The sequence below is a fragment of the Macrobrachium rosenbergii genome, chromosome 5, assembly GCF_040412425.1.
Source record: "Macrobrachium rosenbergii isolate ZJJX-2024 chromosome 5, ASM4041242v1, whole genome shotgun sequence".
Taxonomy (NCBI): Eukaryota; Metazoa; Arthropoda; class Malacostraca; order Decapoda; family Palaemonidae; genus Macrobrachium; species Macrobrachium rosenbergii.
The window spans coordinates 57,512,222-57,526,311 of NC_089745.1; the positions used below are offsets into that span (position 1 = coordinate 57,512,222).

Genomic DNA, 14,090 nt, shown 5'->3' on the forward strand with positions numbered 1-14,090 from the left:
CTTAATATTATTTTATTTTTTATCTCAGTCATCCATTCGGCTGGGTGGTATTTATAGTGTGGGGTTCCGGATTGCATCCCGCCTCCTTAGGAGTCCATCTCTTTTCTCACTGTGTGTCTTGTTTCTAATAGCACGCTCTTCTGCACGAGTCCTGGAGCTATATGCTTCGGCATCTAGTTTTTCCAGGTTCCTTTTCAGGGATCTTGGGATCGTGCCTAGTGTTCCTAAGATGATGGGCACAATTTCCACTGGTATATTCCATATCCTTCTTATTTCTTCATTGGAGGTGTGGGTAGAGTTCTCAGCTAGCACGCTGTTGGCCCAGCGTTCGACTCTTCGACCGGCCAGTGAAGAATTAGAGGAATTTATTTCTGATGATAGAAATTCATTTCTCGTCATAATGTGGTTCGGATTCCACAATAAGCTGTAGGTCCCGTTGCTAGGTAACCAGTTGGTTCTTAGCCACGTAAAATAAATCTAATCCTTCGGGCCAACCCTAGGAGAGCTGTTAATCAGCTCAGTGGTCTGGTTAAACTAAGTTGTACTTAACTTTTTTCAGGACTTGACACATCAATTTTTTCTCTTTCTTTCTCATCTTCTCTGGTGTCCAATGGTACTGCGGACATCAATGAGTGGAACTTTCTTCTGGATTTTACATGCATTATCAACATATGCGTGTAAAAATTAGCAAGTCTTTTGTAACCTACAACGTTCAAGCGATGAGCATGAAATACAATCAGCGCACTTTGAGTTCAAAGCAATACTTATGCAGCACTGTGCTATTTATTGATGTTTCGACGATAATTTATCTACCAAAACTGTTGAAATCCAGATTGATAAAATGATGTTAATTTGTATTCCAGATTTAATTGCTTGCTTTGAGAACTACACTATTAAGTCATCAGGGTTGTTTTGTCACTGGAAGCTGTTACGTCCAAAAGTGATTCAAAGACATAACGACAAAAAAAATGCTAATTAGCTTCGAGACCCTTGCAATAAAACATTCATGTGATTCATTGATAATGAAGTGATGATTTGACGCGCTGTGTATGAGGGCATTTGAAATGAAATTTTATGACTTTCTGTTTATTAATATCGTTTATGCAACTTCACGAATGGCCTGCATTTATCAGCACTCACGCATCCATGAATATTGAAGTGGATAATTTTGCCCAATAAAATGGCCGGTGAAGAATATAGCTATAAATTTTCTTAAATTGAGGAAAAATCCTATTTTCGATAGTGCGAAATGAGAGTAAAATAGTTCACTACTTTTTTTAAATAATAAATATTAGTCAAAGGAGTTCAGACTGATTCATCGGCCTGCTTTCTATTCATCCTCTTTCCATTTAGGCTGGGTCCGTGGAAGGTATTTTGCTGCCCTTCTCAGTGGCCTTTTCGCTAAAGAGAATTTTGCGTTTTAAAAGTTATCCCTGGGATAGCATAGTCGAACCCCGTCATAAGACTACCGTTGAGTTATGCTAATCGGTCCCTCAGCTCCACTACTCTTAAATTATGAAATGCTCTTTTGTGTTTTTCTTCGAGTGAAAATTGTCTCAGTTTATAAGGTCATTTAAAGGCAGTCATCTTTTGTTTTCTTTATGTATACACATATATATATATATATATGTATATATACTGTACATATAGGCTATATATATATATATATATATATATATATATATATATATATATATATATATATATATATATATATATATATATATATATATAGCCTATATGTATATATATATATATATATATATATATATATATATATATATATATATATATATATATATATATATATATATAATAGGCAAGGCAATATATCATCACTAATATGCACGGGCATATTACTATAAATACACACACATTCATATATATCTTTGTGTGTGTGTGCGTATCTGACTAAATGTGTGAGCGTTCGAACGTTGCCATTCAAGAGACCCGTTACAAATAATTACTCAGGTTCAAGCTCCGGAACATCTGCATTCACTAGGAATTAGCTGCTTGAATTGATAGGAATTCAGACTGCGGTATTTTCATGTTTCAGTCTATTTTCCCTATAATAGGGCTTCCATTCTTGTTCCTTTCAATCTAAACTAAAGTTTTTTTGTTTTGTCGTTACTCTGTTATCTCTAAGCATTTCTAAAATGTTCGTTTATTATTTTTAAGCTCTTCTAATCTATTCGTTGGCTCTTTTATTAACTTTGACGCAAGTGGCCTCCAAAGAAGCGAGATCGAGGAAAGGCAGAGAGGAAAATCCTTGGCATGTGGTTCATATTAAAGTGCTGGAACAAGAATTTGCTTCTCCGCGCTGAGCATACATCGTCTTCCTTAAAGCTGTACACAGAATCGAACTTAGTAGGCGCCTCAACAGAATGGTAATGTCGCGGTAAACTTGCTATTACGTTAAACACGTCTAACATCTGCTTAGAGAGAGAGAGAGAGAGAGAGAGAGAGAGAGAGAGAGATTAGTAACTTGTAGGTTGGTGACTTAAACAAGATGAGATACAGAAACTATAGAACTTTTATATGAAAGATGTCTTAAATATAAGATATATATATATAAACTATAGAACTTTTATATAAAGACCATAATATATATTTATATATATATATATATATATATATATATATATATATATATATATATATATATAGATATATATATATATATATATATATCTATATTTATATAGATATACTGTATACATAGATATATATATATTATATATATATATATATATATATATATATATATATATATATATATATATATATATACATGCCCAGCACAGTCGATATGAACTTATTTCCCCTTAATAGCTGAGTGGTCAGGTCGACTGTTAATAATTGTTTCTAAACTGAATACCCAGGTGCGAATCCTGCAGGGCAGAAGCATTTATAAATTATAGTTCCCTTTAGATGTTAGTTATTCGCAATGCATAGTGACTTGGATATTCAACGACATTTGTGGCTTAATATTTGTAGATTTTATGGAAAAAAGTCGTGTGTATATAAGGGACAAAAATTCATACACACAAAGCCACAGATATACTATATATATATATATATATATATATATATATATATATATATATATATATATATATATAATATATATATATATATATATATATATATATATATATATATATTGTGTGTGTGTTAAAATAAAATCAGAATAAAATATCACGGAGGACTTGTTGGGAGAAGAAGCGACTGTTATCATTGACGTTTTTAGTTTCCTGTAAAAGAAAATGATTGAGATGGATATTTGTCTGCCCACCCGCACTTTTTCTGTCCGCCCTCAGATCTTAAAAACTACCGAGGTCACAGGCTGCAAATTGCTATGTTGATCATCCACCCTCCAATCATCAAACATTCCAAATTACAGCCCTCTAGCCTCAGTAGTTTTTATTTTATTGAAGGTTAAAGTTAGCCATGGTCATGCGTCTGGCACCGCTATAGGTGCCAACAACATAGGCCACCACCGGGCCATGGCTGAAAATTTCATGGGCCGCGGCTGAGAGTTTCATACAGCATTATACGCTTTACAGAAAACTCGATTGCGCCGAAGAAACTTTGGCGCGTTTTTTACTTGTTCATGTATATGCTTAATCTAACTGGAAACCACACAGAGCCCGACCCGTTTCCTAAACCTTTACTGAAGGCTTATGAACAGCACGTCTGTCGTTCTTTTAGATGACGCTCATTTGTGTATTTCAGGCACTTGCTTGTCTCTTGGATGTTTAGATATTCTCTTGATAGCATTTCTGACAGATTTTTTTTAAATTACGGAGTTACCAATGAATTTTCTCCTGTTTTGTTTGACAGAACTACATCAACTTTTCTTTCTTCTCCCATGCTTACTTTATCGCAGTGCATTCGATTATTGCAATTTCTCACATTTTGACCTTCCTTATCCTTCTTTGTCCCTTAGGTAAGCCATAGCAGCTAATCTTTTTTTTCCGTAGTTGTCTTTCTCTCGCCTCACCTACCCGGCAACTCGTAATGTCGTTCTTTCTGTTGTTGACGCTGGGATACTAGTATATTATCAATTATTTCTGTGCCTTGGTCATCATTGCATTACCCGTCACACCCTTTTTCATTTACTCTTCAACTTAATGCAGCTATCATTCACTCTCCACTTATCCTTCTTTAGAACTCTTATTCCCAAACTATTTCATGAATCTATTAAGTTTCCCGATCGCTGTCCAAGCATACCGCGTCTATAAACATCAGCCATTCGAGGCCCAGATCCCTCCACTTTCTCTTATCACAGTGTTTTTTCTCCCTTTGCCTTTCTGTTCGATTCTCTCTTATCCCAGAACTTCATTCTCTATTCCATTGACTGACAATGAGAAGGTACGACATTGCGTGAGATCTAATTTTTTATTAAGCCTGTTTTATATATTCTCACGCAAGCTTCAGTTTCAACTGAAAAAGCGTTAATTGAGTTTAGCAGACATGAATTCACGCCTACTTATCTTCAGCAATATCATTACGTCTTCTCAGTAATCAAAACACTTCTAGGCCATACTTCCCTTTTCTCTTCAACTTTTCCATGGTTTTCGCTGTTGTGCCTTCCTCCTCCCTGTCAATTTTTACAGTGGGACACCTATTCTATCAGGGATGTTCCATGCACCCTCCTAAAAGGACTGAGCAGTTTCACCCATAATGCTCTATTCCCCATTAAGTCATCTTTTCCTCTCCTGCTAAAGCATAAGAGTTCCTCTCATGCATTCTTTTCATCACCAGTCAGTCACACAGTCTCAACCTTAACATAATATTTTACAAGTATATGCGTCGGTTCATTGTCCTAGTTTATTCACTGCCGTCCTTCAAATTGACCTCGATTCTTTCATTTACCAGTGTCGGCAACTACCTTAGTTCGCTCAGCAATATCCCAGAATGGTGATCTCTTCAAAGCAGAGCTGCTTTCTCTTCTGAGAGCGAGCTTTCCCATTCTACTCTATGGTATATTTGCTCATTAACGAGTTTCCCTTTGGTTACTCCTCTGAAGAGTAATTCTTATCTCTTTTCCTCAGACTTTTTCCATTACTAAAAGTGCGAGAAGCAGGGATAAGAATTGCTCTTCAAAGTAGTAACCAAAGAGAATCGCTTTAATGAGCAAATATAACATAGATTAGACTGGGAAATTCAAATCTGAGATAATCCTGGAATTGCTGAAGCAATTCTGATATTCTTACGTGGGCATTTTCCACCGAAAGTCTTAAATCCAAAGAAGAAATAAATGAAATAGGCTACTCGTAACTGTCTTTGTATTTCACCCTTTAGCTATAAACCAATTACTTTAAATGACGCCAGCCAAAAATTTGCAATGATAAAAGTAAGTATAAAAAGTAAATACGCCAAGCAAGAGTGAGTTTTTAACCATGAGAGACATCTTTTTCATAACTGATATCTGTCTATCTTTTATGTATTCTCAGTTAAAAAGTTAGGTAATTTGAAAGATTTTTACAATCTGCCCTTTATCATTATTCGAGAGTTAATACTAATCACCGTAACTAATCCTTATTTCCATATTTGTTTTGTCTGTATCATTTTCCAGTTTTCCTCGGATTTTTCAAAAACCGAAGTAGAAACTTAGGCACGGTGACATGTTCAGATATTTCAAGTTTTATATTTCATACTTGAAAACTTCAAACTGCTGGAGAGAGAGAGAGAGAGAGAGAGAGAGAGAGAGAGAGAGAGCGTGTGCACTTTCCAAGCAGTTCATTAACAACAGGTGAAATAGTCTTCAGCAACAGGTGCATCGTGCCTCCACCCAGACAACCAAGCGATCTTTGGCAAAAGTCGACACTAGACATGCCAGAGTTGATCAGAGGTCGAAAGTGCTTTCAAAATTGTTATACCGTTGAAGAGTTTGCATAAATTTTGCGTCTGAAAATTATATTTCTTTGCATTTTTTCCGTTGTCCGTTGTCGTGTTTATCAAAGTTAATTCCCGCGTTTTGCGAAATTTTTTTCTCTTCGACCTTGATCCACGACAAGACTGTTTTCACAAGACGTTTATGTGGGAAAACCAGGGTTGATAAATGTCTCGAAAATTGTTTTAATACATGCATTCATTTTTATATATTTATATATATATATATATATATATATATATATATATATATATATATATATATATATATATATATACTATACACATATATATGTATATATATATATATATATATATATATATATATATATATATATATATATATATATATATATGTATATATATATATATATATATATATATATATATATATATATATATATATATATATATATATATATATATATATATATATATATATATATATATATATATATATATATATATATATATATATATATATATGCGTGTGTATATAGGTTTCTTTCGTCTGTTTATTTTCTCCCTGTCTTTTTAGTCACTTTTTAGCTCTTGCCTTGGTAGGTGTTCCTTTCAAGTTCTTGTTTTAACTTTTGTATTTGTAAATGTTTTAAAATTTTAAAGAAGTTTTTCCCGTTGCATAAGTGACATTTTAAGTATTTATTGTCTGTAATTTTCCAGCCTTGAAGATGCATCATGTGATGTGGAACGCGGGCATAATAAACTTGATCTTGTGAGAGCCATACATGCCGTTACCTCTTCAACCTGAGATGTATATACATATATATATATATATATATATATATATATATATATATATATATATATATATATATATATATATATATATATATATATATATATATATATATATATATATATATATATATATTTGTCACACACCGTGACGTTTTTTTTAAATTCTCAAGCATTAAGCTACCATTGCCGTTTAATCTCACATTCGCTCAACCTCTGAATTCCCTTTCGGTGTATTATTCCGAGGGTGAATGAATTTGATTGATATTAACTCTCTTTGTACCTTAATGTATATATAATATATATATATATATATGTGTGTGTGTGTGTGTGTTTATGTGTATGTATATACAATATATATATATGTACATATGTGTATGCATGTATGCATCTCTGTATATACGTGCGTGTGTATATGTGCAGTTATTTCCTGGCCTTGCCTTTACCCCAGAATATAAATAATATAACTGCTTAATTAACTCCCTGTGTACAGAATCTCTACAATTGTTATGTGAAGGAGCGTTTTGAAAATAATAATAGCATTAACTCAAATCTGCTGCTCGTTTTCTCCGAATTTCAACAAATGACATGTCAATGAAAAGCTTCCAATATTATATTTTGTCATATTTTATTTTTTTTATTTTCGCTTGCAGACCTTCCTTCCTTTTTAAACCTCTCGGGTCTGGTTATCGTATCAGTAGTTATCTTGTCATTGGCTGTTTATCTTTATGCTTCATTGCTTATTTAACTCATTTCCCATTTGCTTTCTTGGTTCATTTTAATCATTTTCCCTCTTTTTTTTTTTTTCTCGCGAAGGCATCTCTTACTAATTATCTCAGGATTTCGTCTTTTACTTGTTTCCGTTTTCTCATTGCTTACCTAATTAACAAAATACAGAGAGTAGTTTCAATTAGTGAGTTAATACCGGTAAGGTAATCTTTATTCGGTGAAGTCTTATCCTTTCATATTAGTACTCTTTGTGCTGGGTGGACGAACTCTTGGTATTGTTTCCAGCTTACAGAACTCAACTTTGTGGTGAAATTACATACAGAAGTTATATATAGCTTCATTATGGAAGATGATCTCAATGTGCTGGAAATTATATCATTATAAGTAATAGATAGATAGATAGATAGATATTAACAGGTTATTTGTCGCTGAAAATATGAAAGTATAAATATAATATATATAAATTAAAAGTATAAATATATACATATATAAATATATATGTATATATTTATACTTTTACATTTATATATATACATATTATATATATAAATACATATATATATATATATATATATATTATAATATATTCATAATTTCACTTTTAGCCACAAATAACCCGTTAATATCTAATATCGATTTCTGTATTAATAGGTTATTTACGGCCTATTGGGTTATGTATATGTATGTATGTATATATACATATACATATATATATACATACATATATACATATATATATATATCTAGTATCGATTTCTATATAAATAGGTTATTTATGGCCTATTAGTATATGTATATATATAAATATATATATATATATATATATATATATATATATATATATATATATATATATATATATATATATATATATATATGTAATGTGAGTACATACCATTTCTTAATTTATAAATATATACTCATACATACATATATGATTTATTTTATATCGGTATTCATCCCTACTGGAAAATATACCTTTTACATCAGTATGCTGAGTAACTGTTTATCTGTTATTCAGTTATGTTATGTAATTCTCAGCATTTTATTCCCAACCATTATTCTTAAGTTCACTGTCACTCCTAGCATCGCCATCTATCTCGGTTTTTTGCAAATGCTTTTAATTCTTTCATTCTGGGATACCATATTTTGACATGAATGATGCAGAGGTGAAAGTCCTGTCACTTACCTGGCTGTTTAGGAGAGGCAGGAGGAGGAGGAGCAGAACGGAGAGAGGGAGCCCGAGGGACCACATGTTGTCCCTCCTCATGTCCTTCGGCGGGGTGCGGAGGTGAAGAAGTCCTGTGGTAATCTTCCTCAGATCTCGCTTGTCTTGGATAAAGCCGAGTTAAGGAGTTGAAGATGGCCGAGGACACCCGAGATTCGTCCCTTTCCTGAACTAATCTCGGGTAACGTTCGAGGGGCTTAGAAACGTTTCTTGAACTAGCGTTTTTTCCTCTGCTGTTCTGAATGTTTGTTTTTGTCAGTCAGTCTTTTATTGCTTGCTTTCAGCACTTTGTTTCCATTGTGTTGGTTAGATTCGGTTTTCCAGGTAAGGATATGACCCTGTCAGGTGGGGTAAAAGAGATCGTGGTAATAGAAAATGAAGAGTAGTTCATATGTGGGATTTTATTTGTGACAAAGAGAATTTACTAACATTGCATTTGTGGATCGCCGTGACGGTGAAGATGAGGATCGGATCGAGCGTGGGTGAAACAGTTAGAATGAAATGAATATCGGAGTGACGGCGATTGTAAATATTCATTTAAAGTTTTCAGGATGAATAGTTAACGTTTTTGAGCCAGTATTACAGTTCATGAATTAATTCAAGTCCGCTAATAATGAATGAGATCTTACGAAGTCGTGGTAAATTAGCGTCTATTTCATTTCAGTTTCGTGCCCAACGAAATAAGATGCCAACAGCGAAAAGAACGAACGAGAATATCGAATTCAAATTTCAAATACTTTGGAACCTTCCTTTCTAAGCATTTCAAGAATTTGGACTTTTGAAAGCACTTTATGATATATGTTATTTAGCGTGAAATGAGCTATTCTATTGTACGGAAAGAGAGTAAATATTTTGTTTGGGGAAATAAGACAATACATATTCGAATTTCATTTCAGATTACAATATAGCTGGTGGTATTTTTATGTTCCTCCCTTCTGTGCGCAATAGCACCTGTTTAGTAAGCTGAAAGATTATGTTTAATGGGGCGTCAATTAGCGTCAACACATTTTTCATTCACGTCTGTGACATTCGATTTTTAATGGTTCGCTCATTCATCTGTTCCGTTGCTCAAACAAAATTGACAACGTCATTAGGCTTCTTTACAGCATTATTATTTTTGGGAGTTCACTGTGATCATAGTTTATAATTGAAATTATTTGTCATAAAACAGGTCATATGCAAGAGTGGAGTGCTTTTATCATTTTTTTTTCAAAATCGGCACATTAGCTATTGTTGCTGTGAACGTGCTATACATATTTATAGTAGTTGCTTCTAAAAAATACTCGACCTACCATTCGCTTTGAGCCATCAACTACATTCGCTTTCACGACGTAAGGATAGACGAAACGTCTCTACAAATACTGTGCGATAACGTAGTTAAAAGAAACTTGAAACTTATATTTGTTCATTTGACAGTGCAAGTGAATATCATGTTCACCGAAAAAGGGCAAAATTTTCAAACATTCAAAGTGTTTCACTAACACAGAAGGTTTGCGCAAAAAAAGAATAAAAAATGGAACCGCAGTAAATAAATAGAAATCTTCCAAATTTCATTTCTCTCTTATGTTACGGATTTCTTCAAGAACTGTAAGACGTGGGCGCTTCCAAAATACGAGTTGTCTTTTTTGTTAAGAAAAAATATTCTTTTCATCATGACAGGTTTCACGAATACACCATTAAAGTGCGAATTATGAAGAGAATATTAAAATTATAATTGAAAAATAAATGTAGGCAGCGTGTACTTATTTTTCAAGGCCTTGCGCCCCCGAGAAGTTACAAACTTTGCGACAAAACCATTTTTCTTGCTAAGTTCGCAAACTGCAAAATATTAGTATTGCTCGCATCACATGTGAAGAAAATGTTCACTTTGTCAGAAATAATTGCAGTTTTTGAAGACTCTGTTGGCAGGCTCTGAAAGAAATATTCGGAGTTCGTTTTGAAATAACTGCCAACAACTTTTAAACAGTTTGATGGTGGGTCCTCGAAAGAAATACAGCCAATTATAGTAACAGCTTGTTTTGAAACTTTGGGAACAACCCGCGTGTGGATAATTCCTGTGTCCGTCAAACTTGAAGAAATTATAAGGGGAAATTTAATCTTTGATGGATGAGCAAAGTTCCAAAGGGGTTGGAGAAAAAGTGTCAGTAAATAAAACTTTGTGATAAATACCTTCAAGCTTTGATGTATTTTGATAAGGCTTAGCTACTATATAGAGGCTTTCACGGCAGAAACAAAGCTGTAGGGGTAGTAATTAGTTGTAAAAGCATTGTGTATTTACATCCGTCTTCGACAGATCAGCCTTCGTATTGATAAAAATCGTCGTAGAAATCTGATATGATGACAACCTACTAGATAAAAGGCTGTTGAAAATAATATTGGTTAAATGCATTCTTTAAAAACAATTGAATTAATTATGTAATGTTCGTAGTTAAAAGCTGATTAATAGGCATCTGTAAATAGTGAATAGAAACAGTTTTACATTCGTGAATATTCGATTTAACTAAGTAAGATGTGAAAAATGCATGATGTCAAATTTACTTTGATCGCAATAAAACATGAAAGATTAACAATCGAAACACGCCAGTTAACCATCATACACACGTCACGAATTGTTATGGAATGAAAAGCATTTTAACTTCAAGAAAAGGAATTGTAATCGAATTCATTAATAATGAGTAACGGTCCTAGTGGCCAACATTCATCCGATGAAGAATTTACTTCGAATGAATTTCGAATAACCTTAAAAATCTAAAATGCAAGGGAAATACAACCAGTCTCTTCCTTTAATTAAGTATAAGTAGCTGCAAATGGCTAATGAATATTGTAGCAGCCATTATCCATTCCTTTGCAACGCGTATTCTAACACTACACAGTGCAAGAAGTGCAAGACATTTGCATATTAAAACAGCCATTTGCAAACGACTTCTGGCATCGGGTCTGTAATTAAAAACGGGCATTTAGATTTTTTCACAGAGTAATTGACCTTCATTTGTTTAGTTTTTTGTTGTACACTGCAATTTTACGCGCAAGAATGGCTGAGTACTAAGCCTAATAATATCAGCAGATTAATTCTAATTTCGTCGCTGACCAGTTGCCGAGTTTTTAACTTCAGTTTCATTATACTGTCGAAATTATTTACTTTGCATAGTAGAAATATGATGTAATACAGTGTGATTATAAGAGAAACATTGCCATGTCCTCGCTAAATAAACAAATGAATAAACAAACAAATAGATACTTAGATAATATGTAAGAACTGTTTATTCCGGCATGCGCTGACCGAAGGGAAATGGCAACTTTGCAATATGTATATATTTATATGCTTGATTACAAAATGTTTTTTTCCTGTCGGCGGTCTTACGTATCACTACATGTAGTATAAAGGCAAGTAAAAACTTAATATTACGTCAAAAAGACAATTATTGTATGCGTAGCGCGTAACACCACTGCGAGGTCTAATCAATAAATTGAATGCGATATAAAAACCGTTTTGCAAATTTTGACATTGAGACGACAGTACTAATAAGCGCCACCGAAAGAAACACCCCAAGAAAAAATGGCATATTTAGTTGACAATTTGCTGAAAAGTTGTTTGGGAACACATATTAATAAAACAATATCTAATGTCTCGGCAAAGTGACGTAATGATGATGGAAAGCTCACGTGAGGAATGGTTGCACAGTATTTCTGAAATGTAATGAATAAATAAATAAATGTATGTGTATTCACTTGAAATGAATATATGATTCGTTAATCACCATTTCAATAAATGAAAATGTACAAACCCTGTAAAATCAAATGAATAAAAAGAAGAATCCTAATGCTCAGAGAATGCAATAGTATTTGACCTATTTTCCATTCATAAAATTAGAAGCTTCTGTGAAGAGACTGGGTTAAGGAGTAAAAAGCGTTAAAATAAATAGATTCAAGCAAAAGGCCAATATCAACATATTAGAAATGCTATAAAAGTAAAAGACGAGGCACTTGAAAGCAAAATGACAGAATGACCTGAAAGAAAAAAAAAAAAAAGACAAACTCCTTTGCTACACGGAACAACTTGGAGGCTTTTATATCCAACGCAGACAGATTGATTATGGATGAGGGCCGCGGCGTAATGTGTTGGTTTTCAAACTGCGTCAGCCTCTCGAGAGAAAACACGCACCTCCGAGGATACTTTTTTGTTTCTGTCCTCCTCGACCGCTCGAGTGTGTGTGTGTGTGTGGGGCAGTGAGAGGAGGAACTTCCGCGAGCGACCGACCCGCACTTGGCACCCTCACGGGACCGAATGAGGCTGTGGTGCCTTGGCATCTTCCAGCAAACGAACACCGACCCCCCTCCCCCCCCAAACCTTCCCCCTTTCTGCCCACATGTGTATCCTGGTCCCCATACTCCCATGCAGACCAACAGCGCAGACGAAATTACCCACAGAAAAGGAGGGAGGTGGAGGGAAGTGAGGGAAGGAAGGAGACTTTTTTTTATTTATTCTTTTTTTCCTTTCATGGGAGGGGGAAGATGCGACTCGATGTCTCTGGAAATGAAGTGTAGGAAGATAATATTGTGTATGATAGGTGACTCGCTCAAGCTGTTCGAAAAAGTAGGAGACCAAAGAGGAACAAAGAGATAACGCGAGACTTTTGTCGGGGGAAAATAAGGCGAGAAGGATATATGGAAGAATAGATTATTAATCGTGGATTTTATTAAGGTTAGCAAATGAATTTCACACGGTTTAGAATAGATATTTAAAAATGCGTAAAAATAAATATTGAACATAGCTTGCAGCCTGAAACTGGATACTTGTCTGACCTTCCAGTGGTTAGGGACTATGTTGTTTCCCAACTCAAAATATTTCGAACTGGGAAAATGACATATTTCCACTGGATCTGAAACCCGTAGCTGTTGGCTGTCTTAAATTAATTGCACCAGAGCAATGATGGCATTGGAGAAACAAATTCATAGTTATTTATCTACAAATATATTTAAAAATAAAGCTAAATAAAGCTCTTTAGCTTTTATTTTTAAATATATTTGTACAGATACAATGATACCATTACATGTAAATTTCCTAGGCTATATGGCCTAGAAGGGGTAAGTGGCCGATAAAATTTGAAGTTCTTAGTTACGTTAATTCTCTAGTTTTCGAACTGAGCAGAGCAATATGTGGATTCTAGTATGCAAAGACGAAGGCACTGTTTGTCCAAAAGCGCTTTAAGCTTTTGCCATTGCATTTCATAAATATACCTTCATGTTCTGAAGTTATTAGATGCTTCAAATCTCATATCATTGTATACTACAGTTTGCAGGTGCTGCGCTGTCCGTGACAATTGCAGTGACGTTACTCTGCCCAAAATAGCTAAGCTTCAGTCAGTGGGCGTGGTCAGACTTTCCATTTAATTTCATTTTCTTGGCGTATCGGTTGTCAAGTTATAGAGACCAAAATCATAAAGTTTCATCCGAACTGTTTCCCATCAACTATTAATTT

The 14,090-nt window shown here is 34.0% G+C and overlaps 1 protein-coding gene across 1 annotated transcript in view; it reads right to left on the reverse strand.

The window, feature by feature from the left end:
• The window catches only part of LOC136838824 (uncharacterized), a 267,615-nt gene extending 254,715 nt beyond the window's left edge, over positions 1-12,900 (reverse strand). Inside the window, 2 exon segments of the mRNA XM_067104448.1 lie at positions 8,573-8,949; positions 12,774-12,900. Of these exon segments, the coding sequence (XP_066960549.1) occupies positions 8,573-8,638 (66 nt within the window). The 5' untranslated portion in view covers positions 8,639-8,949; positions 12,774-12,900.
• Positions 12,901-14,090: the final 1,190 nt, after the last annotated feature.